Source organism: Pongo pygmaeus, chromosome 11 (assembly GCF_028885625.2).
Source record: "Pongo pygmaeus isolate AG05252 chromosome 11, NHGRI_mPonPyg2-v2.0_pri, whole genome shotgun sequence".
In the NCBI taxonomy this organism is placed as follows: Eukaryota; Metazoa; Chordata; class Mammalia; order Primates; family Hominidae; genus Pongo; species Pongo pygmaeus.
The window spans coordinates 103,081,593-103,108,180 of NC_072384.2; the positions used below are offsets into that span (position 1 = coordinate 103,081,593).

General features: G+C 38.4%; 1 protein-coding gene across 6 annotated transcripts in view; it reads right to left on the reverse strand.

Moving 5' to 3' along the window:
- Window positions 1-336: 336 nt before the first annotated feature.
- The window catches only part of ICA1L (islet cell autoantigen 1 like), an 89,800-nt gene continuing 63,548 nt past the window's right edge, over window positions 337-26,588 (reverse strand). For 5 of the 6 annotated variants that reach the window (XM_054479157.2, XM_054479153.2, XM_054479155.2 and 2 more), the window contains 4 exons: window positions 17,812-17,886; window positions 9,748-10,005; window positions 7,148-7,237; window positions 337-834 (listed from right to left, as the gene is read on the reverse strand). In XM_054479157.2, coding sequence (XP_054335132.1) covers window positions 719-834; window positions 7,148-7,237; window positions 9,748-10,005; window positions 17,812-17,886 — 539 coding nt within the window. In that variant the 3' untranslated portion in view covers window positions 337-718. The remainder of the gene's footprint in view (window positions 835-7,147; window positions 7,238-9,747; window positions 10,006-17,811; window positions 17,887-26,588) is intronic. The other variant, XM_054479158.1, reaches the window with a different exon arrangement.

Genomic DNA, 26,588 nt, shown 5'->3' on the forward strand with positions numbered 1-26,588 from the left:
TTAGGAGATGGGAAGATAGATTTTTCTGTTTCTGCTGAGGATGGGCTTAGCAAATTAATTATCCTGCTACTTACCCTTCAAGATTTAATAATGGAATTAGGGAGTGTCCATTATTTTGTATGAATGAAAAAACATTACAATTTTAGCCTCCAAATGAAGATAAACAAGTACCAAGTTTCTCTGTGATTTCATTAAAGCAAACTGAGTTCTCAAATCTTATTCTATCTATCTCTCTAACCCAAAACAAAGCTGGTCTGGTTCTAATGCTGTTTTCCAAAACAGAAAATCCTCCTTGCTACTATTTCATTTAAAAACTGACCCCAAACCACAATCCAATTTACATGCCATCTTTTTTATCCACATATAAAATTCTCACAGCCAGCAAGGCAACTTAAAAGGGTTTCCAAAGAAATAAGCTCAACTCCATATTGACAGAATTATTCCTAGCTGTTATTTTGACATAAATTTCAGTATCTAAATATCGCAGACTCTGTAGTTTCTAATATTTTCCACATAGTACCAACAGCTGCAAATCCAAGATGTGAAAGATGTGTACTTATTCAAATGTGGTCTTTACCATCTGTCTAAAGTTGGCTGACAGGTGTTATATTCACAAACACCATGCTTTTGTGTGTGGGTTACAATCTAAACTTTCCACAAAGGAAATACGTTGTAAAATTGATGTCTCAAGGCCACTGAAGTGACATTATAACTTCAGTCAAGCATTAAGAAGTTCATCATCTGAGTGTCCAATAGCATCTGGGTTTGAAAGTGGATCCAAGTCTGCAAACAGATTGAACCAGGCTGACATGTCTTGGTTGCCATTGTTGGGGGCTATTAAAAAAGAAAAAAAATACATTAAAGAGATTCAGTTTTGAAATCATGTTTTTGTACCACATTTATGATTTTGAAGTAGGTGCTTCTTTTGGATTAAGAAAAAATTAGGTTGATAACTGTGACAATAATCTATCAACTACAGTCCCCTTAAGATTTTTTTTTTTTTTTTTTGGTAGAGACTGGGGTTTCCCTATGTTGCCCAGGCTGGTCTGGAACTCCCAGGCTCAAGTGATTCTCCCACCTCAGCCTCCGAGAACACTAGGATTATAGGCATGAACCATTGCTCCTGGTTTAAGATAATTTTGAAAGGCAAATGCAGATAACTTGTGCTTTGATGAGGTGCCTATATTTAAATAATTGTATGCTGCTCTGAGAAAGGAATTGAGTTAAAAGTGAAAAGGCAAGCAATACTGTGGTCTCCATAGAACATTTAGGATCACTTATAGAAGACTCTCAGATAAGGTTTAAAAGTAAACTTGTTCATATCAAGTAAGAAATGACATTTGTAAACACTGCTTCAAGTTGATTTATGTTTATTATAAAAGTGATATTACAAAAATATTAGACATAAGGAAAAAAATTCCCCCTAATCTTACCACATTAGCACACCCAACATTGTCATTTTGGTTTACAGTTGTTATGTCTTTTCCATGTGCACTTTAAAACTTTTTGATGTGCGCATTTTACAGTATGCATTTTATCTCAGGTACAACTTCTTGTTCATCAGATCCCTCACATCTCCTTATGGAGACTGGAAAATTTTATTTCTCAAGATTCTACAAGTTGCACTGTGGCAGATATTCAAGAGTGTACATTTGGGCTGAGAGTTGGGACTAATAAAGAATGCACAGTGGCACAGACAGTGGGTCATCTCAGAAGTCTAGGCCCTTGAAAGCCAAGGAGTCCAGAAGGCAGGGTTGAGACCCAGAGGACAGTCTAAGAACTGGACATGAAACCAGAGTCACAGTGTGGAGGGTAGAAGGCAGTCCCAAGGCAATCCTCTTTCACATCACGGTAACACTCACCACAGACCAGAGGGCTGGGGTTTGGGGTATAGGGATCCAGAGCCCAAGGATCAGGGCAGAGTGAAAGGCTTCACTCTGTGTGTCCAGTTCTGTTTCTGAGTACCCTGAAGTAGTATCAGTGAAACCCACACAAAATCTGGCTTTGACTCCTGGGTGTAACACCTACTAATGAGTAATACTGGGCAAGTCATTTAACCTCAGGGGCTCTTGTCTCCTCATCTGTAAAGTAGTAACCATATGATTCATCATTATATCAGGATACATGAGAGTAAATAGGGGCACTATTAGTCATTATGCCAGAAGAATAGATGTCACTAAGATAATACCTGACCTCCTTCATGCAGCTGTTGAAGAGTCCTGAAAAGTATGTAAATATTGTACAGCATTATGCAAATATAAGGTTTTATATTCATTAGTCACAATGGGAAATAAAGTTCTGTCCGTTACATCTTTTATAGAGGCTCTCCTTGTGTACGCTATTACTGCCTCCAGAGATTCTTATAGGATAACAAGCAGAAAATGAATTCTATATAGAGAGAAAAAGCCCAAATTAAACGTAATTAATTTTCATAAAGTAAATACACTCATCAGCAATATCAGAATCAAGAAGTAGAACATGGCTGGGTATGGTGGCTCACGCCTGTAATTCAAGCACTTTGGGAGGCTGAGGTGTGCAGATCACCTGAGGTCAGGAGTTCGAGACCAGCCTGGCCAACATGGTGAAACCCCTGTCTCTACTTAAAAAAAAAAAAAAATTAGCAGGGTGTGGTGGCACACACCTGTAATCCCAGCTACTTGGAAGGCTGAGGCATGAGAATCGCTTGATCCTGGGAGGCAGAGGCTGCAGTGAGCCAAGATTGCACCACTGCACTCCAGCCTGGGTGACAGAGTGTGACCCTGTCTCAAAAAAAAAAAAAAATGACTACTCCTCTGAAGCTCCCCTCATGCCTGATACCCTGACACCCTTCCAGTCACTATTCACACACCCCCAACCCCAGGGAATGCCAGGGTAAATCCCATTCTGGTGTATTATTAACAGTATCACAGTAACGCTCATTAGCATATATTTTAGTCAATGGGTAGATGCGTTTCTGTTGGGTATGTACTTAGGAGTGGAATTACGTGGTCACAGGGCATATGTATGTTAAGTTTTAGTAGAAACTGCCAGTTTTCCAAGTGGTATTACCAATTTACACTCCTACACGCAGTTTTTGAGATTCTAGTTATTTAACATCCCTGTCAATTAGGGATTTTCTTTTCTGTTTCATTTTAGCCATTGTAATAGGTAGGTCTTGAATTCCATTTTGCTTTTAATTTGTACTTCCTTAATGACTAATGAAGTGAGGCTCTTAATGAATGAATTTTAAAGTTGTTAAAATTTTCAATTTTATGGCCGGGCACAGTGGTTCACGCCTGTAATCCCAGCACTTTAGGAGGCCAAGGCAGGTGGATCACTTGAGGTCAGGAATTTTAGACCAGCCTGGACAACATGGTGAAAACCCGTCCCTACCAAAAAATACAAAAATTAGCCAGGTTTCGTGGCGTGCCTGTAATCGCAGCTACTCGGGAGGCTGAGACAGGAGAATTGCTTGAACCCGGAGGCAGAGGTTACAGTGAACCAGGATCATGCCACTGCACTCCAGCCTTGGTGAGAGAGCACAACTCTGTCTCAAAAAAAAAAAAAAAAAACCAAAACATCAATTTTATTAAATTTGTTTTTTGTTTTTTTTTGAGATGGAGTCTTGCTCTGTTGCCCAGGCTGGAGGGCAATGGTATGATCTCAGCTCACTGCAACCTCTGCCTCCCAGGTTCAAGTGATTCTCCTTGCCTCAGCCTCCCAAGTAGCTGGGACTACAGGCGTGTGCCACCACGCTCAGCTAATTTTTGTATTTTTAGTAGAGACGGGGTTTCACCATGTTGGCCAGGCTGGTCTCGAACTCCTGACCTCGTGATCCGCCCACCTTGGCCTCCCAAAGTGCTGGGATTAGAGGCATGAGCCACCGCACCCAGCCTGTTAAATTCTTAAGTTTAGTTTTGTTGTACCTTCTTGGTGAGAGGTTTTTTTTTCCCCCCTAAATTTTTCCTCGAAAATCAGCCTCAAGAATTATAGATAAATAGTGCCTTTGCTTTTTTGTGTTCGTTTCTGAAATTTATTTATAGTGTCTGTTTTAAATGATTAAGTACAACTTGTTTTAGCTGGTTTTTAAAAAGAAAAGTATAACTATAAGTACTCTGAATCCCTGAGGGATGGCTGTATTCTGAACCTGCCAGTGTGAAATCTGTGATTTGCTTGGAATCGAGGGTTTCCCCTACTGGCTGACCTCAAAGTACTGGGAAGAATAAAATAGATTCCAGGAGTCCACACTGATATCAATGAATAAGTAAATAAGTAGGGAAAAAGGGAAAGCTTTCCCATTCAGTAGAACACTAACTCATAAATACAGAGGGAATGAGGAAATAGAAAATCACCGTTTGGCAACAACTACAGTAATAAATATTTCATGGAAGAATAATCAGTGAATGCTAAATTAGTGGGCAAAACTTCAGTAGAAACAAACCATCTGCAGTATTTCAAAATACTTCCCACAAGATACTTACGAATTACAAAGGGAAAAATACAGCAGTCACTTTGTAATGGAGAAACGTGACAGATACCACCATAACCAAGTGATCAGGCTTAACATCACCAGGAGTGAAACAAAATAGACATCATGCACCCCCTGATAGGATTTACTAAGGCACAACACCATTCCTGCACTGGTAGCCCTGCCAAAATGCATAACCTGGGTCTAATTATGAAAAAACATTAGCTAAACCCAAATTCAAGGAATATTCAAAATAAATGACCTGTACACTGCAAAAATGTCAAGGTCATGAGACACAAAGATTGAGGAACTGTTCCAGATTAAAAGAGACTAAAGAGACTTTACTAAATGCAATGTGTGATCCTGGATTGGATCCTAGACTATGAAAAACTAAAATGAAGTTGAGAAATTAGTGGGATAATTGACAAACTCTGAATAAGGTCTACAGTAGATAATGGTCCTATGGCAATGTTAATTTCCTGATTTGGACTTGTACTGTAATTATGTAAAAGAATGTCCTTGTTTTTAGGAAATAGACAATGAATATTTAGTGGCAGAGGGGCATCATGTCTGCTACTTAAACTATTTCAGTTCAGAAGAAATTTATATGTATATGATGTGGGGGTGGGGAAGAGAGAGAATATGAGTAAACATATGAGTAAAGCAAAAAATATGAGTAAAGCAAAAAAATACTCAAAAAAAATATGAGTAAAGCAAACATGGTAACATTTTGGAAACCTAAGTGAGGAATGTATGGTAGTATTTTGTATTAACTTCTGTAGTCTTTCTATAAGTCTGAAATTATTTCAAAATTTAAAGATACTGATATCACAAGGATTCAGAAGTCAGCCTGAAAGAGCGCCCACTGGCCAACACAGGAACAACGTGAGCACTAGAATCAGTAAGTTCAGTGGTGATTATAAACCACTGAAAACATAGGAATCAGGCCAGGTCCAGTGACCCACACCTGTAACCCCAGCACTTTGGGAGGCCGAGGCAGGTGGATCACTTGAGGTCAGGAGTTCAACACCAGCCTGGCCAACATGGTGAAACCCCATGTCTACACAAAAATTGGCCAGGTGTGGTGGTACATGCCTGTAGACCCAGCGACTTAGGAGGCTGAGGCAGGAGAATCACTTGAACCTGGGAGGCGGAGGTTGCAGTGAGCCAACATCGCACCATTGCACTCCAGCCTGGGCGACTCTGTCTCCAAAAAAAACAACAACGAAAGAAAACATATGAATCTATATTGATAATAAATAAATGAGTTGAGGATAAGAGAGGTCTCTTGTTTACAGCAGAGTATTGAAGACCAGTGAAGGGAATAAATTATATCTCAGTAGGCTGTTTAAAAAATGTGATCCATGGATCAACAGATAACCAGTTGTGTTGTATCTACCAAATAGAGTATTATTCAGCTTTATAAAGGAAGGAAATCCAGTCACTTCCTTCAGGATGAACCTTGAGGACATTATGCAAAATGAAATAAGCCAGTCACAAAAAAACCAAATACTGCATTATTTCAGTTGTATGAGGTATCTAAAGTAATCAGACTCAGAGAAAGCAGAATGGTGGTTACCAGGGACTTAGGAGAAGGGGTTGTTTAACAGGTATAAAGTTTCAGATTTACAAGATAAAAAAGTTCTGAAGATCTGTTTCACAGCAATATGAACATGCTTAATATCACTGAACTGTACTCTTAAAAATGGTTAATATGGGCTGGGCGTGGTGGCTCAAGCCTGTAATCCTAGCAGTTTGGGAGCCTGAGGCAGGCAGATCATGAGGTCAGGAAATCGAGACCATCCTGGGTAACATGGTGAAACCCTGTCTGTACTAAAAATACAAAAAATTAGCCGGGCATGGTGGCATGTGCCTATAGTACCAGCTATTTGGGAGGCTGAGGCAGGAGAATCGCTTGAACCCAGGAGGCGGAGGTTGCAGTGAGCTGAGATTGTACCACTGCACTCCAGCCTGGGTGACAGAGCGAAACTCTGTCTTAATGAAAAAAAAAAAAAAAAAGAAAAGAAAAAGGTTAATATGGTAACCAACTTAAGTGCTTGAATGCATTCTTTGTCAATAGGCATCCTGTAATCAGAAAGCATCTTGTATCCCTAATTTTATATCCATTACCAACAAACCTTAACACAAACTATAAAAGATTACAGTACAAAATGTAGTATGCTTTGCCAAGCTCACAATTTCTTTCTTTCTTTTCTTTTGGAGACAGTCTTACTCTGTCGCCCAGGCTGGAGTGAGTGCAGTGGCACGATCTTGGCTCACTGCAACCTCTGCCTCCTGGGTTAGAGCAATTCTCCTGCCTCAGCCTCCCGACTAGCTGGGACTACAGGTGCTCGCCACCACACTTGGCTAATTTTGTTGTTGTTGTATTTTAGTAGAGTTGGGGTTTCACCATGTTGCCCAGGATGGTCTCCAACTCCTAACCTCGGGCAGTCCGCCCGCCTCGCCCTCCCAAAGTCCAGGATTACAGGCATGAGCCACCATGCTTGGCCCCAAGCTCAATTTCTATTCAATGCTTTCCACATTGAGGGATAAGCAGTATAGCTTTCATTTTAATAACTCATTATTAAACTTTTTCAGGACAATGAGGTGAAAACAATATAAAGTGATCCTTTTCTAAATTTATCTGAATTCAACTGATTATTAAAGCAATGATAAAGAATATATAAATAAATAACTTACATCTTGTTAATTTCTTTGGACTCTGTGAAGGCACTGGCTGGTTATCAGTGTGTGAAAGACGAAGCTCTGATTCCTCTTGGGAGACCCAGCCTGGGATAAAAGAAGTAAAAATTGTCCATTGTTAATCAAATAGGAAGCAGCATCAGAAAAACAAGAAAAGGTAAAAATATCTAAGTCCTCCAGTCTTTGTATCTGGGTAAGATTCTATAGTATAAGAGGTATAAAATACTGAAAATTTATCTATAGTCATATATTTTAATCATCTTAGTTTCAGACAGAGTTGGATCCGACTTCCTTACATTTTTCAAAGTGGTTTTGAAATAAATATGTGGGATGTTTAAAAAATAATTGAAATGCAAAAGGTATAGGAAGAAGTTCTAAAGAGTCAAGAAGGGAAGGAACAGGCCTGATCATTGGAATGTTGAAACCTATAAATATGCTTATACCCTTGGACTCAGTGATCCCATTCCTAGCAATTTTTCTTAAGGAAATAATTTAGCTGAAGGAAGAAGTACATGCATGATTTTTTTTTTGCGGCATTATCTGTAATAATGAACAAGTAGAAACAATAAGGAAGGAATCAGGTAGATTATGTTGTATAAAATGACAGTACTTTGTAATTAAAACGTCATTATGAATACTCTATGGGAATGTGGAGAAATGTTTGCTACAACATGGAAAACCATTTATGCTATGATTATGGCACAGCACTAGAAAGGAATTTAGATTATCCTGCCTAATCCCTTCCTTGTATAGAAAAGATCTGAGGCCCAATGTAGATAGGGTTCCTCAAACACAGATCTCTTAATTCGCAGGGAAGCTCCCTTTCCTGGTCTGTACCACAGGAGAGAGAAAAGTAGATATAAAGGAAAGATTGGTAAAGTAGAGTTCTGCACAAAGAGGCAGGGGCAGATTTTGGTCCTGTCTTAACTATTTAAACTGTCTGATGACCTTGAGCAAGTTATTCAAATACTGTGGTTTTCAGCTGTTCAGCTATTAAATGGGAATATCCTGTCTGCCTACAGGTAAGGATCAGAGCACATATTTTGAGTAGTGAAAAAGTATTGTTGATAATTGCATTGCCAGCAACTAAAAGTTCAGTGCTGCTAGAGACGTAGCAAGTTATGCAGGAAGAGGGAGGAGTTGATAGTAGAGAATGAAATCAGTTTGTAAATCTTTATAGCTACTGGGCCATTGGTATGCCACACAAGAATAAATATTTTTGAAGATTTTACTGTAGCAAAACACCTGAATTATCCCAGATAGAGTGCCTCTTTATCAAATAATATTGTCTATTCTTTCTTTTATTCTATTCAATCAATTCTTACTGAGTGATTATTTAACTAACATTTAGTTTATTAATTGAGCTAACAACATGCTGCTGTCATAGAAAGTACAAAGATGACTCACTCTACATATCATGCCCTTGGGATGCTTGTAGATAAAGCATGTACCTCAGTATTTAATACAAAGTACAATGCATTAAGACACTGTGAAGTGCCATGAGGGGTCCCCCCGTCCAGGGGTTAAAATCTAGGATGTGAGAGACTGGAATATAAAGCAAGATAAAGTAGGATTAGAACCATGAAAATAGATAAAGCAAAGCACGATGGGAGGAGGGAGAAACCATTTCCATTTGGCAGTACTGAGGAGGACTTCAAGGACTGACAGTCATGGAGAAAACACTGGATTGGGATCTAATACCCAGGCCCACGTCCAAGCTCCATTACTGAACATCAGAAGCAGAAGAAGCAACACAAGTACAGATAGATGCATCAGAGGGCTGTGGAGCACTCAGTGTGATTATAGAAAACGGCAAGTATTCTTCCTTCACTTCAATAGGAGATAGGAGATATGGATGGAAATGCAACATAGGCAAGTTTTATCCCTGGAAACCATGGTGTTTCATTTTATAAAATGTATGCCAGGTGCTGACATCAGAATCTGCTGCTTGGAGAGAGAACTCCACATAAGTGTGGAGGATGAATTGGGGGTTGGAGACCTGTTAGGAACTCTTGCAGTAACCTAGGAAAGCAAATGAGGCTCTAAATGGCTCTGGTGTTGAGGCAGAGAGGAGTGGGAAATTTGAGACAGGTTTCAGAAACAGAACTGACAGGATTTGGTAACCAATATGGATGTGGGAAGCAAAGTGACCCCCAAGGTGCAGGGTTGGACACAGGATGGTGGACTCTTTCTCCTGCTACCTTGCCCAGAAAGGGAACCAGCCTCCAGAGCTGTTCTTTTTCCTCTTGTCAACTCTGAACACAGCAAGTTTTGCTTGATGGAAGAAACAGTATTGACTGCCCTAGGTAGGAGTAATTAGCAGGTCAAGTGTTTTAAACCAGATGCCTGGGAAAATCAGTGAAGAAAACATGGGGTCTGGTGAAGGTGGGCAGGGAAACAGCCCTTGTTTCAGTCTTGTTAACAGATTCCCGAGGTGACTAATATTTTTCCAGTTGATTGGTGGACTGCAGATTTTATCTAGTGGTGCTGACGTTAAAATCAGTCTCCTTGTTGATTCTAGCATCAGTAAGCACACGGTTTTTGCTTCACAAAGATAAAGTAAAGCACATATGTCCAAATGTTTCATAGACACTTACTGTTGAACGCTCCAGCCACATGAAAGCCAAGGTCAAAGAGTTGTGAAGGAAGGAATCGAGAAGAATGAGCGAGGGGCTCAGACCCCATGGAAGGCTCCTGGGACGTGAGACTGGCACTGGGGCTCCCAAAGGCAGTCTGGCATTCTTGGGTAAATTCACTAGTACTTGAAGAACCAGAACTTAGGAGGTTGTTCAGAAATGAGAATTCCTTCTCAAAATCTTCTCCTTCCAATGAATCTACAGGTAGATCTTTTGCAACTATTGAGTGTAAATAAAAACAAAGGCTTTTTTGATTTTAGGAAATGAGAGTAAGACCATAGGATGAATCAAATTTGTTTCATTGTTTTCATACTGTATTAACATAATTTTAAACAAACAACTAAAGTGACTGCAAGTTTATGTGAAAGTTATTTCTAATTAGGCAGGATTTAGGTCAAAATGGCCACATTTCACAATGAAGATATAACCATTATGAATGCTATATATGAAATAATTAAGCTACCACCTAAGTCAGAAACCAAAGGAGATGCAAAAGACACAGAAACAAATAAATAATATGAGACTTTAATATACCACTCTGACTAAAAAACAGGCCAAGAGGACAACAGATAAAAAAGATCAAAAGAGCATAATCAATAATGTAGTTATTTTGGATAACACAAACCCTGGTAATAGAAACATTCTTCTTAACCACACACTGAAAATGTACAAAGTTGATTATACTAAGGCACACACACAAAAAAATTGTGTTCTTAAAGTAGGAACATTACAAACAACATGCTCTGATCATAATGCAATAAAAAGACAATTCTAAAATGAAACTATAAAAACAAAAAGGTTGTTACACCTGTAAATCTTAAAACCTTCTACCAAACAACGTTGAAAAGGGAATGGACTTTAGGAAAAATAATGATGAAGGAAATATTGTATATCATAATCCATGGTGTTAAGTAAAATGTATAGAAGACCATTGGTTTGGACTGAGCTCTTGTACTAGACCCAACAGACCAAACCAAAATGGAGTCACTCATGCTAAAGTTCCATATCACCAAACCAAACTAAGTTATCTGGCCTTTCAAGAAATCAGGAGAGAGACATCATAGCCAAGTCCCCAAGCAGGCCAGTCCTAGCTAGCACGATGAGGAAGTCCCCTCTGCTTTAACTCTTACAAGAAAAGTAACTGCAATGATCAATCCACTTTTTGTTTTCTGTTTCTGCTTTCCCTGGTCCTTTTCTGTCTATAAAACCAACCTCCTCGGAACACTCATTCCATGTTATAGAATGGGGTGTTGCCTGATTCTAGAATTGCAAATAAAAGCCAATTAACGTCTTTAAATTTGTTGTAATTTTACCTTTTGACAATAGAATACTTAAATGGCATGAACAAAGGAAAAATCCTATCCCTTAAACATTTTTATCAATAAAAATGAAAGGGAGAGGCATCACGGACCTGCACCCCAGAATAATTGGTGAAAGTTATTTTTCAAAATAAATAAGCATTTAAAGTCTCTGGAAATAGTCCCAAGGATATGCAGCAAATGAAGAAATATTTACTTAAGAAAATCTACTATAATTTAGGAAAAACAGCAAGAGTTTGTGGTATTTGAACTGAGAACCAGTCCCATCTTCCCGCTTTCCAACTTAGCAAGATGGAGATTCCACTCCAGTCTGGTGCAGCCAGAACACAGGGCGGTTTCTCTCTCCAACTGTCAGTCAAGGGCTAGCTTCCCAGGAGGAGTAAGATGCCAGCATTTCACATCCTGTGCTCAGTTACCTGTTGCTGAGGTTAAGTCCTAGGTGAGTGCAGTCAATAGATGATAGAAGCTCCCATCTCCTCCCCAGATCCCTCATGGGTTGGGAAATCTGAGTTTGGTGTAGTGTGCTAAGAATATAGGGCCCCTGACCACGTGACCCTGCTAGTAAAGTGGTGGTTTCATGAAGAAAAAGCCAAGCCAAGAAGACCTAAGGCTACCGTCACTCTCCTCACCTAGCACTCAGCTCCTAGAGCAAGGATGACACTCAGAAGTATGCCATTGTCCCCACTCCCAGCTCAAGCTCTGACTCAAGAGATTTTCCTTGCAGGGAGTGAGGGAGAAGCAGACCATAAAACTGATGGTTCCTAATCCCTTTCCAAAGTCACTGACTTCATTTGTAACAGAGTGTAGAGAAATTCAACCCTAAGGATGCTCTCAAAACAGTGGAGGTTTTAGTAAAAGACAACTGGAGAAGACTTACAGTGTATGAGTGTCAACACGTAGGCTAAACTGTAGGCCAGCTACTTTGCCTGAAGGAACCAGGGAAAAAGCCAGCTGGGGTCACCACAAATTTCAGTGACCTTAAGAACTATTGCTTTAAATGAGTCCAAATTTGATTGGTTTATTGTGTGGAACAATTTATGCTCCAGGGACTGTTGAAATCAATAGAGCAATCAGCTAGAAGAAGCAAAAATGATAACTTGGACTTATAAAGAATTTTGTGCTTCCAGAGGCAAAATTGAGAAAATAAAAAGACTGGGACAAAATATTTACAAGTCATATATCTGATAAAGGACTTTATAAAAAATATATAAACTCTTACAACTTAACAAGATAAGCAACCCAATTAAATAATGGTCAATAGAGTTGAATAGATTTGTCAATAAGGAAGATATACGAATGGACAATAGCACATGAAAAGAGTCTCAACACCATCAGTCACTGGAGAAATGCAAATCAAAGCTACAAATTAAAAGCACTAGAATAGCCAGGCACTGTGGCTCACACCTGTAATCCCAACACTTTGGGAGGCTGAGGCAGGTGGATCTCCTTAGGTCAGGAGTTCGAGACCAGCCTGGCCAACATGGCAAGACCCTGTCTCTACTAAAAATACAAAATTAGCCAGGCGTGGTGGGGCATGCCTGTAATCCCAGCTACTCAGGAGGCAAGGTTGGAGAATCACTTGAACCTGGGAGGCGGAGGTTGCAGTGAGCTGAGATTGCGCCATTGCACTCAAGCCTGGGCAACAAGAGCGAAACTCTGTCTCAAAAAAAAAAAAAAAAGCACTAGAATAACTGTTACTTAAAATTTACCAGGCACGGTGGCTCATGTCTGTAATCCCAGCACTTTGGGAGGCTGAGGCAGGTGGATCACTTGAGGCCAGGAGTTCGAGACCAGCCTGGCCAACATGGTGAAACCCCATCTCTACTAAAAATACAAAAATTAGCTGGGTGTAGTGGCACATGCCTCTAATCCCAGCTACTCAGGAGGCTGAGGCAGGAGAACCACTTGAACCCAGGAGGTGGAGACAGCAGTGAGCTGAGATCGTGCCACTGCACTCTAGCCTGGGTGACAGAGCGAGACTCCGTCTCAAAAAATAAAATATAGACAATACCAAATGTTGGCAAAGATGTGGAGAAACTAGAACCCTCACACTTTGCTGGTGGAAATAAAATGATGCAATTATTTTGAAAAAAGTTTGGCAGTTCCTTAAGAAGTTAAATTCACCATACAACCTGGCAATTTCACTCCTGGGAATCTAACCAAGGAAAATGACAATGTGTGCTCGCACAAAGAGAAGTACATGAATGTTCAGTAGTAGTAGTATTATAATAGCCAAAAATTATAAAACAATCCAAATGTTCATCAACTGGTAAATAAGTAAACATAAGATGGTATATCCATACAATGGAATACTGTTGCTTAATAAAAAGTAATAAACTGGCCGGGTGCAGTGGCTCACACCTGTAATTCCAGCACTTTGTGAGGCTGAGGCGGGCAGATCACAAGGTCAGGAGATTGAGACCATCCTGGCTAACATAGTGAAACCCCATCTCTACTAAAAATACAAAACAAATTAGCCAGGCATGGTGACACATGCCTGTAGTCCCAGCTACTGGGGAGGCTGAGGCAGGAGAATCGCTTGAACCCAGAAGGCAGGTTGCAGTGGGCCGAGATCGCGCCACTGCACTCCAGCCTGGGTGACAGAGTGAGACTCGGTCTCAAAAAATAAAATAATAATAATAATAAACTACTGATATATACAACAACATGGATGACTCTAAAAACCATTAAGTGGAAGATGCCAGAAATAAAGGACTACCTTTTGTATGGCTTCATTTATATGAAATGTCCAGAAAAGGCAAATTTATAGAGACAAAAACAGATTACTAATTACCTACGGCTTGGAGTGAATCAGAGATTAATTTAAAACAAGCATGAGAGAATTTGGGGGGTAGTGGAAACATTCTAATATCCAACTGTGGTAATGGTTGCATAATCTAAATTTTCTAAAAATTAGGAACTGTTAGAATGGGTGAAATTTATGGTATTTAAATTATACCTAAATAGAGCTGTTAAAAATAAAAAGAAATTTTGTACAACTCTATTGCAAACAAATTTAAAAGTCTAGACAAAATGAATAACTTCTTAGAAAAATATAATTTACTAAAATCAATCCCAGTACAGATTAAAAGCTTAAACAGACTGATTTCTATAGAGAGAGACAAAAAACACATACAAGAAAGCATTAGACCTAGACATTTTCATAGGTTAAGAAATGAATAAGAGGCCGGGCACAGTGGCTCACACTTAGCAAATCCCAGCACTTTGGGAAGCTGAGGCGGGTGGATCACCTGAGGTCAGGAGTTCAAGACCAGCATGGCCAACATGGCAAAATCCCGTCTCTACTAAAAAAAAAAAAAAAAAAAATTAGCCAGGTGTGGTGGCAGATGCATGTAATCCCAGCTACTCAGGAGGCTGAGCCAGGAAGAACTGCTTGAACCTGGGAGGTGGAGGTTCCAGTGAGCAGAGATCACACCACTGCACTCCAGCCTGGGTAACAGAGAGAGACTCCATCTCAAAAAAAAAAAAAAAAAAAAGAAGAAGAATGCAAAAAGAGCCAGGTGTGGTGGCTCATGCCTGTAATCCCAGCACTTTGGGAGGCCGAGGCTGGTGGAGCACCTGAGGTCAGGAGTTTGAGACCAGCCTGACCAACATGATGAAACCCCATCTCTACTAAAAATACAAAATTAGCCAGGCATGGTGGCATGCACCTGTAATCCCAGCTACTTGGGAGGCTGAGGCAGGAGAATTGCTTGAACCCAGGAGGCAGAGGTTGCAGTGAGCCAAGAATGTGCCATTGCGCTCCAGGTGGGGCGACAAGTGAAACTCCAGCTCAAAAAAAAAAAAAAAAAGAATGCAAAAAGAGTAGTAAAATATCAGCAAGCAGAGTAGTATAAAATGACAAAGCTGGACTTACAACTGGAATGCAAACATGATATAATATCAGGAAACCTACTATTATAGTTCATCATATTAATATATTTAAGAAGAAAAAGCAAATAATTGCTAACATAGATACTGAAAAAGCTGCCAACAAAATTCAACAACTATTAGCCGGGTGTGGTGGTATGCACCTGTAATCCTAGCTACTTGGGAGGCTGAAGCACGAGAATCGCTTGAACCCAGGAGGCAGAGGTTGCAGTGAGCCAAGATCTCACCACTGCACTCCTGCCTGGGTGACACAGTAAGACTCCATCTCAAAAAAAAAAAAGAAAAAAAAAATCACCATTCCTAATAAAAATTCTTAAGAAAGTAAGTATGGATGGATGCTTCCTTAACATCATGAAATATATCTGTGTCCAAAGCCAGCATCTTAGTTCAGAAATATTATAGGCATTTCCACTAAAGTCAGGAAATGTTCACTACTAGTTAACATTGTTCTGAAGGTAGTAGCCAATGTAATTAAACAGGAGAAATCTATGAGTTGGTAAGAAGAAAAACACAAGATTATCTCTATTTTCAGATGACATAACTCAAATAATAAAAGAATTCAGCTGTATACCAGGATATAAAACTAACATGCAAAAGTGAATAGCATTCATGTATACAAAATGACCAATGAAAATATATAATGGAAAATAAAACCCCATTTACAATAGCAACCAGAAAGATAAAATACATAGAAATAAACAACAGGAAATGTTCAAAACCTGTATGAAAAAAAAAGTCTGAAAGATATACAAGTAAACTTTAACAAATGGAAGGATGTCTCTTGTTTTTCATGAGGATGTCTCAACATGATCAACCTGTCAGTTTTCACATTTAATGTGATTACAATAAAGTATCGAGCTTTTTAATAAAGCCCCACAATTTTATATTCAAATTGAAAAAGTAAACATGCAAAAATAGCTAAGAAAATAATTTTTTTAAAAAAAGGAGGGGGGATTCTAGCCTTACCAGATACTAAAACTACAAGAAAGTTTCTTTTTCTTTTTTTTTTTTCGATTCTCCTGTCTCAGCCTCCCGAATAGCTGGGACTACAGGCATGCGCCACCATGCCCAGTTAATTTTGTATATTTAGTAGAGACAGGGTTTCACCATGGTAGCCAGGCTGATCTCGAACTCCCAACCTCAGGTGATATGCCCACCTCGGCCTCCCAAAGTGCTGGGATTACAGGCGTGAGCCACCACGCCCGGCCCTAAAACTACAAGAAAGTTTCTGTAATTAAAACTATGTGGGCCAGGCGTGGTGGCTCACTCCTATAATCCAGAGGTGGGCGGATCACCTGAGGTCAGGAATTCAAGACTAGCCTGATCAACATGGAGAAACTTTGCTACTACTAAAAATACAAAATTAGCCAGGCGTAGTGGCACATGCCTGTAATCCCAGCTACTTGGGAGGCTGAGGCAGGAGAATCGCTTGAATCTGGGAGGCAGAGGTTGCAGTGAGCCAAGATTGCACCATTGCACTCCAGCCTGGGTAACGAGGGCGAAACTCCATCTCAAAAAAAAAAAAAAAAAAAAAATTATGTGGCACTGGTGCATGCACACACCATTTGAAATATAAAGAAAGTCTAGAAATACACCCAAGTAGAAACAGAAATATAGTATATGATGATGTTATCTCAATACTAGGACAAAGATGGCATTTTAAAACATTATATAAAGGGCTAGGTGCAGTGTCTCACGTCTGTAATCCTAGCACTTTGGGAGGCTGAGATGGGCAGATCACTTGAGGCCAGGAATTTGAGACCAGCCTGGCCAACATGACGAAACCCCGTCTCTACTAAAAATACAAAAAATTAGCTGGGTGTGGTGGGGCACACCTGTAATCCCAGCTATTTGGGAGGCTTAGGCACAAGAATTGCTTGAACCCAGGAGGCAAAGGTTGCAGTGAGCCAAGATCGTGCCACTGCTCTTCAGCCTGGATGACAGAGCGAGACTGTTAAAAAAAAAAAAAATTATATAAAGGATAGCCTTTGGGGGGAAAAAAAAAAAAAGGTAACATCTGATCCATTGCTAACACTGTACACATGAATTAACTTCAAATGAATTCAAGACCTAAATGTAAAAAATAATACTACATAAATACCAGAAGAAAGCATAAGAGAATTCTTCTATAATCTGGGTTTAGGAAAAGCTTCCTGACTATGACTAAAGTCTAGATCCAATAAAAGAAAAGATTAACCAATTGGACTGTATTTAAAAGCTTTAAAAAAATTTTTTTAACTTAAAAAAATTTAAAGAAACAAAGTCACAAGACAAATGACAAACTAGGAGAAAATGTTTACAACCTAATTGCTTGAGAAAGATATTCAAGGTAGTTATTTAATGCTTAGGAAGTACCTTAAAGTTGATTTAGTCTTGATCCTCATTTTACAGATAAGGAAACCAGAATGTTGGGGGCATACTTTTGTTTCTTAAATAGTGATTTTAATTTATTTAATGTTGAATGACATTTACTATTTTGCTAGTATCTAATGACACTAGATATACAAACAATTGTATTCATTCATTCAACAAATATTTCCTGAGGCTTGTACTGCTGGTGGTTGAGATACATGAGACAGAAAAGCAGACACAGCCCTAGCTGTCCTGGTTATACGGATACGTTCTGATAGGACCCAAACATACAAAACAAATAATTATTTAATTTCCATTGTGATGTGCTACAAAGTAGAGGCACATAATTGCATTCTTATGTAGAGACCCAGACAGTTTCTAATGTTAAGGAAATAAGTGTTAAATAAAAATTGAAGAATTTTAAAGAATCATTCATATGTAGAGTGAAATGATTATTTCTTACCATTTTCAGAGTTAGAAAACTGAGGTGCTCCAAATTCTCTCATTTGAGAATGTTTTTCATTGTGATCTTTGTTTGCTAAATCAAAAGCACATAAAAGAGAAGTTGAACAAGAAGAAATTCAGCAAGCTTATTTACTGTAATATTTTATCATTAGGTCAAGTGTTCAGTTGACCAAATCAGAATCGAAAACATACAAAAGGGAAACATAAAAATTTAAATAATCTTATATATAAAAATCACATTTGTGTGTGTATATATGTGTGTGTGTGTGTGTGTGTGTGTGTGTGTGTGTGTGTGTGTGTATATGTATGTATATAAATAAAACATAATACCAGAGGTATTCAGGTACTCTATTAAGTCTCTGTCCCCTTGAAATGTAAAAGTTTTCACATTCCAAAGCCTGTTCCTTCCTTGGTGGAGCTGTTCTCATTCTAGGTCATTGTATACTTGTTCTGCCTGATCTTCATGCCTTGACACTCTGACACAATGGATGTTCATTTTACATGGAATGAATGAATATGGCCTACAATTTTATTATTGTTTAATTGACAAAAGTGTATAATTTATCACATACAACATGTTGTTTTGATATATGTAATACATTGCGAAATAGCTAAATTTAGCTAATTAACATTTGTATTGAAAACTGCTCTCTTAACAATTGGTTGTCATTGTTGTTGTTTTTGAGACAGAGTCTTGCTCTGTCGCCCAGGCTGGAGTGCAGTGGCACAATCTCAGCTCACTGCAATCTCCACTTCTGGGGTTCAAGTGATTCTCCTGCCTCAGCCTCCCAAGTAGCTGGGATTACAGGCATGTGCCACCACACCTGGCTAATTTTTATATTTTCATTAGAGATGGGGTTTTGCCATGTTGGCCAGGCTGATCTTGAACTCCTGACCTCAAGTGATCCTCCTGCCTCAGCCTCCCAAAGTGCTGGGATTACAGGTATCCACCATGCCCAGCCTCTCTTAACAATTTTCAAGAATATATTGTTATTAAATACAGTCACCACATTTTACAATAGATCTTTTGAACTTATTCCTCCTGTCTAGTTGAAATTTTGTATCCTTTGGCCATCCCCCCAGTGCCCTCCCCACAACTACCTACCACTCTACTCTCTGCTTCTATGAGTTCAACTTTTTAGATTCCACATGTAAGTGAGATCATGTGGTATTTGTCTTTCTGTGGCTTATTTCACTTTGCATAATGTCCTCTGGGTTCATTCATTTAGTCACAAATGACAGGATTTCCTTCTTTTTGAAGGCTGAATAGTATTCCATTGTGTACACATACCATAATTTTATTTATCTGTTCATCTGTTGATGAACACTTACAATGATTCCATATCTTGGCTATTGTGATTAAGGATATGGTCTACTTTTTTTTTGAGAAAGGGTCATGCTCTGTTGCCCAGGATGGAGTGCAATGGTGTGATCAGAGCTCACTACAGCCTCCAACTCCCAGGCTCAAGAGATCTTCCCACCTCAGTAGCTGGGACTCCTCCCAAGTAGCTGGGACTATAGGTGTGTGTCACCATGCCTGAATAATTTTTTGTAGAAACAGGGTCTCACTATGTTACCCAGGCAAGTTTTGAATTTCTGGGCTCAAGCAATCCTCCCACCTTGGCCTCCCAAAGTGCCAGGATAACAGGTGTGAGCCACCATGCCTGGACAAGGATATGGTTTACTGTTAACAATTTGTACATATTTGTGGGGCACACGTGAAATTTTGCTACGTGTATATAATGAGTAGTGGTCAAGTCAGGGTATTTAGTGTGTTTGTCATCTGAGTACAATATATTTTTGTTAAGTATAATAACCGTACTCTGCTATCAAACGTTGATATATTCCTTCTATTTAACTGTTTGTGTGTATCCTTTAACTTACCTCTTCATCCTCCTCACTGCCCCCACCACTCACCCTTTCCCGTCTGTTATCTATTTTTCTACTCTCTACCTGAATGTGATCAAAATTTTTAGCTCCCACATATAAGTGAGAATGTATGATATTTGTCTTTTTGTGCCTGGCTTATTTCACTTAAGATAATGACCTCCAGTTCTATCCATGTTGCTGCAAATAATAGGATTTCATTCTTTTTATGGCTGAATAGTATTCCATTGTGTATATATACTACTTTTTCTTTATCCATTCATCCATTGATGGACACTTAGGGTTGATTCTATATCCTTGCTATTATGAATACTAATGCAATAATCGTGCAAGTGCAGGTATCGCTTTGATATATTAATTTATTTTTCTTTGGATAGATAACCACTAGTGGATTACTGGATCAAATAATTCTATTTTTAATTTTCTGAGCAATCTCTATACTGTTTTTCATAGTGGCTATACTAGTTTACATTCCCACCAACAGTGTATAAGAGTTCTCTGCATCCTCACCAGCATCTGTTATTGTTTGTCTTTTTAATAATAGCCATTCTGACTAGGGTAAGCTGATGTCTCACTGTGGATTTGATTTGCATTTCCCTGATGATTAGTGATGTTTAGCACTGTTTCATATACCTATTGACCATTGGTATGTCTTCTTTTGAGAAATGTCTACTATTCATGTCCTTTGCCCACTTTTTAATGTTTATTTTTCTTGAATTATTTGAGTTCCTCGTATATTCTGGATATTAGTCCCTTGCTGGAAGAACAGTTTGCAAATATTTTATCCCATTGAAGAGATCGTAGCTACACTGTTGATAATTTATTTTGCTGTGCAGAAGCTTTTTAGTTTAATTAAGTCCCTTTTATCTATTTTTGGTTTTGTTCTTTGTGCTTTTGAGGTCTTAGTCTTAAATTCGTTGCCTAGAAAAACGTCCAGGAGCATTTTCCTTAGGTTTTTCCCTCATATTTTAATAGCTTTGGCTCTTAAACATTTAAGTCCTTGATCCATTTTGAGTTGATTTTGTATATGGTGAGAGATAGGGGTCCAGGTTCATTGTTCTACATGGGGCTATTAAGGATATGGTCTACTTTTAATTCAAAGGCTGCTTCATACCTTTTTTTTTTTTTTTTTAGATGGAGTGTCACTCTGTCGCCAGGCTGGAGTGCAGTGGCACGATCTCAGCTCACTGCATTCTCCGCCTCCCAGGTTTAAGCGATTCTCCTGCCTCAGCCTCCAGAGTAGCAGGGATTACAGGTACACACCGCCACAGTCAGCTAAGTTTTTTTGTATTTTTAGTAGAGATGGGATTTCACCATGTTGGCCAGGATGGTCTCCATCTCCTGACTTCGTGATCTGCCCACCTTGGCCTCCCAAAGTGCTGGGATTACAAGTGTGAGCCACCGTGCCTGGCCTGCTGCTTTATGCTTTTAAAAACTGACCATAGCAATAAACACCATCTCCACATTTTTCACTTAAACTAGAGCTTGAGTAGTAATGATTTCACAGGAAAAGAAAGATCATACACATGGCAAAAGATAGCATACTCTTCTGTGATCAAAACAGCACTGTCTAGTGTGTTTTTAAATGTTTTAAACATTTAAAAAGTCAAATATACAAACCAAAACCTCCATAGGCAAAACTCTACTAAAAAATTACTTCCAAGTTTTGAGCCTATATATCAAGACAAAAATAATTGTGCCCTATTGCAACAATGGGAGCCAGTTTTTGAGAGTCAGTTTTCTAATAATCCAGTCTGTATACATTGGATTCCATCTCTATGTCATTGGTTTACTCAGTATAGACACACATAGAGACAAAAAAAAGTATATGATTTTTATACTTTCTAACATCTTCAACTATTATTAGGGCCATTTAAAAAAATGAAATGTAAATTTCTCCTACATACAAGGGTGGAAAGTGTTGCTGTATAGAGAGCTTAAAGGATGTAATACATCTAAGGACAAGAAAGTAATAGCTCTATTACACTATTATTGAAATTCTATGTTCAGTTTGGGATACTATAAAAGAATACGGGAAAAGTAAAAAAAGGTAAAAACAACCAAAGTAATTAAAAGGAAAACACATTTAAAAGGAAGATTTAAGTAAATCAGGGTGATTTAACCTTAAGATAAGGAAGCTAAAGGATGAATTAGATTTTAAGTTCAGATACATAATATAAAAATGTTAGAAATGCACAGAAGATTTAAAAATTTTCAGATGGACTTTATCAGTAAAGATTTTAGTTGAATATAGGAAAAAAAATAGAGGAGAAAATCTAGAAATGGAAAAGATTCCAGAGGTGGCCAGAGAAAGAAGTGAGAAGAATAATCCTGGTTGTGGGGAAGGGAACAGGTATTGGTTATACAGAGGCAGAGTCACAGCAGGGAAGGTTTCAGGCTATAGAAATAGAGTTTGGGGAATGGAGAGATGTGTTAAAGGATCTTTAAGGAAATGCTGCTGGATAAGATGAAGGGTAACCTTAGTCCTCTCTCTTCCCCAGACATTTTCAGTAATGATCTGCTTTACCTTACAGTGCTTTTGGTGTGGATTCATGTAGTTTGGTTTCATTTTATTTTAATGCTACAGATGCATGAAATTGGGATTAAGATAGGCAGATGAGTGAGAAAGGTCTAGCTCAAAGGCTTAGTTTTTTATTCCATTATATGAAACACCATTTGAGTGAATACCTCAGAGCATAAATGTTTGAGGGCATTTCTAATTACTTCCTCAGTAGAGTTCTTAAAGTAAAATTTCTCAAAGTCTGGGATGTTCATATTCTTCAGAAAATTTGTCCCATCCTTGCTAAATCTATAAAATACACTTTTTTCTCTGTTCTCCTGGCTTCTCTACATAAAATATAGGTTTAATGCATTGCTGGACTTGTTAGAAGTAAACAACAACAAAAATGTAAGCTGAAACCAGAGCTAGGAAAGAGAAGCAGCAAGCGAAGAAGAAAGGCAGGTGTGCTGTGGGCAATGCCTGTGCTGACGCTGCCAGACAAGGCCCTTGGCAAACACAAGGAAACTGAGCCGAGCCCACAATTCCTACATTAAAATAAAGGCTCTGGAAGAGGGTTAAAGTGGTCACCAGGCTGTGAGTATTGCTTGACTCTGGGAAAAAGCAATATGAATTTTCTTTTGCAAAAAATTATCTAGGCCTCTAGGAGTCCCACAGATTAAGAGCAAACAAATATTGGCTGATATTCACAAATCACTAAAGAAACAAGCTACCACAAGAACACTGGGGTAAACCAACAAATAATAGATTTAGATCCCCCAAGGACTTCAAATATTTGTATTTTTGGATATGGATGTGAGTCAAAAAGTGAGAAAGAACAAGGGACTATAAAAATTAGGCAAATTTATAAAACAACAAATAGAACTTTTATAAATAAAAAGTATAGTTGTTGGGGAAAGAATCCTCGGTGTATACATTAAACAGTAGATTAGATGCAAGAGGAGACAATTAGTGAGAAACAGATCTGAAGAACTTACCTAGAATGTACTGTAGAGGGAAAGGGGGATGAAAACATGAAAGAGAAGTTAAAATATATGAGGAATTAATGAAAAGGTTCACCATAAGCTTATTAGAGTTCTGGAAGCAGAAAATAGAGAAAATGGAGGAGAGAGAATATTTTTAAAGATAACAGTTGAGTCATGCATATTTTATCACACTAAAAAAAATAATGGTTGAGCAGTTTTCAGAACTAGTAAAAGGCACAAATACAAGAAATACAATTTATACCAGCAAAAATTAAAAAATAAAAATTGCACATTTATACACACTGTACTGAAAGAGCAGAATACCAAAACCAAAGAGCACATCCTAAAAGCAGCCAGATACAGAAATCGAATTAGAGCAAGACTCTGTTTCAAAAAAAGGAAAAAAAAGTATCTAAACTAAAGGAGGTAGTCAAGGAGAAAGGAAAATGAACTCACAATGAAGATCTGAAATATAGAAAGAAATAGTAAGACAGGAAAAATATTGGTAAATCTCAATTTTTTTAATAAAATAAGAATGATGTTCTAACTTGTAGAAAATTAGAAAAATCAGAAATGGAAATAAAATGTGTAACTTTCAAATCAGTAAATGGCAGGGGTTGGGGAGGATGAAGAAAACTTTTAAAACAAATGAAAAAAAAACCTCAAATAGTTAAAAATGAACCAAAACAGGAGACAAAATAACAGGATTGGAAGGACAAAACAAATGGAAAACAGAAAATACAGGTCCAAATATAGTGACAATAAACATAAATGGACTAAACTCGCCAGTTAAAAGAATGACAAGTTGACATACTGGGCTTTAAAAAAAAATCCAACTAAACCTTGTTTATGAGACATATCTCAGTTATAAGGACATGGTGAGGGCTAGGCATGGTGGCTCACACCTGTAGTCCCACCACTCTGGGAGTCCAAAGCAGGCAGATCACCTGAGGTCAGGAGTTCGAGACCAGCCTGGCCAACATGGCCAAACCCTGTCACTACTAAAAAATTAGCTGGGTGTGGTGGTGGGTGCCTGTAATCCCAGCTACTCAGGAGGCCGAAGCAGGAGAATCGCTTGAACCCGGGAGGCAGAGGTTGTAGTGAGCTGAGTTTGCACCACTGCACTCCAGCCTGGGCGACACAGCAAGACTCCATCTCAAAAAAAAAAAAAAAAAAGGACATGGGAAGATTGAAAGGAAAAGGATGGAAAAGGGATACTAAGAAAATATTATTTAATAAAAGAAAGCTAGTTATGCTCTACTAATATAAAGGAGACTTTAAGCCAAAAATCATTATTATTATTATTTTGAGACAGGCTGTCACTCTGTCGACCACGCTGGAGTGCAGTGGAGCAATCTTGGCTCACTGCAGCCTCTACCTACCCACACTCAACTGATCGTTCCCCCTCAGTTTCTGGAGTAGCTGGGACTACAGGTGCACGCCACCACACCTGGCTAATTTTTTGTAGAGACGGGGTTTCACCATGTTGCCCAGGCTGGTCTCGAACTCCTGGGCTCAGGCTATCCACCTGCCTGAGCCTCCCAAAGTGCCGGGATTACAGGCGTGCACCACCGCGCCTGGCCCCAAAAAGTATTATTAAAGCCAGAAAGGGTCACTGTATAACAATAAAAAATTAATTCACCAAAAAGATATAAAAATTCTAAACTTGTATATACCCCTGTAGAAAGTAAAAAGTTTCTTCTTCAAATTTTCCTTCTCATTAAAAAAAAAATCATAAGTGTTAAAAATAATAGTTTCTTTTAAAGACTAACTTCCTTCAAGCCTCTTGCTTTGTGCTAATAACTCTTTGTTAAGCCCCAATGTAGCTGTTAGACATGCTCACAGGCACGTAGTACATTCTATATCCTTGCACCTTACCCAAGATATTTGTGCTGGACATGCTTACAGGCACATTCCAGCTCGCAGCCTAAGACCCCTCCCCTATTTGGCATAAGCAACTTCCTCTTTTCCTTGATTCTCCCTTGCCTTTACCTATTTAGAAAAATTTTAAACCATTAACCAATTGGGTTCAGTTTAGATTGTGAGGTCTGGCTCCAGCCAATGGAGACAGGACACAGTAGCAGGGACAAGCTGTGTAAGGGGTAAAAATTGCTTCCTCCCTTTGTTCAGGTGTGCTCTCACCATTGTTCCATCTGCGATGAGCACCCTTTCTACAAAAAGTAAAAATTGTCTTACTAAGAAAATTAAATTTATGTTCAAATGCTGTTTCTTTGTGGCACCAAGAAACAAACATTTCTAACACCCCCTACCCCCAGATCCTCAAAATACATCAAGTAAAAGACTACAGGACAAAGTTGAAAATCCAATTTAACAGTGGAAGATTTTAAAACACATTTCTCAAGAAGTAAACAAAAATTAGTAAAGATATAGAAGACGTAGAGCAACACAAATAACAAGCTTGATTTAACAGATATAACCAGCTCCTGCATTCAACAGTTTGAGTATACATTCTTCTCAAGCAACATGAAACATTTACAAAACTTGGCTACTTGTTATTCCATAAAGAAAAAGTTCCAATAATTCAAAGAATTGATGTCATAAGAACACATTCTCTGACCATGATGCAACTTGGTTAAAATCACTAACAAAAAGATGAATTTTTCTATTTCCATAATTTGGCAATTTCAGAAACACACTTCCAAATCACTCATGGTCATGAGTCATGGAAGATGGAATGAAAATTTTTAAATAACTGAAATTGAATGATAATGAAAATACTATATATCAAAATATATGGACCTTCATACAATGGATTAATAAAAAGGAAGGAAATCCGGATACAAGCCCCATCATGGATGAACCTCAAAAGCATTAAATGAAGTGAAAGAAGCTAGACATGAGAAGACCACATATTAGATGATTCTACTTATAAATGTCCAGAAAATACAAATTCATACAAAGAAAAAGTACAGTAGTGGTTAGCTAGGGGTGGGAACAGGGATTATTGCAAATGGGCATAAGAGAGCTTACTGAGGGGATGAAAATGTTCTAAAATTGATTAATGGAAATGGTAGTGCCACTCAGTAATAAATTAAAAATCACTGACTGATACAGTTGAAATGAGTGAGTTTCATAATACATAAAGTATATCTTGATAAAGCTGTTTTAAAAGAAAACTTGTAAGATATAGGAAAATTAAAATTTTGAGGGAATATAGCCTTAAAGAAAGAAAGAAAGATGGCTGGGCATGGTGGCTCACATCTGTAATCCCAGCACTTGAGCAGGCTGAGGCAGGAGATCACTTGAGGCCAGGAGTTCAAGACCAACCTTGGCAACAAAGCAAGACAACAACAACAACAACAACAAACCAGAAAGAAAAACATCAAAGTAAAGAGAAGAAAATAATAAATATAGGAACTAAAATTTATAAAACCAAAAATATTC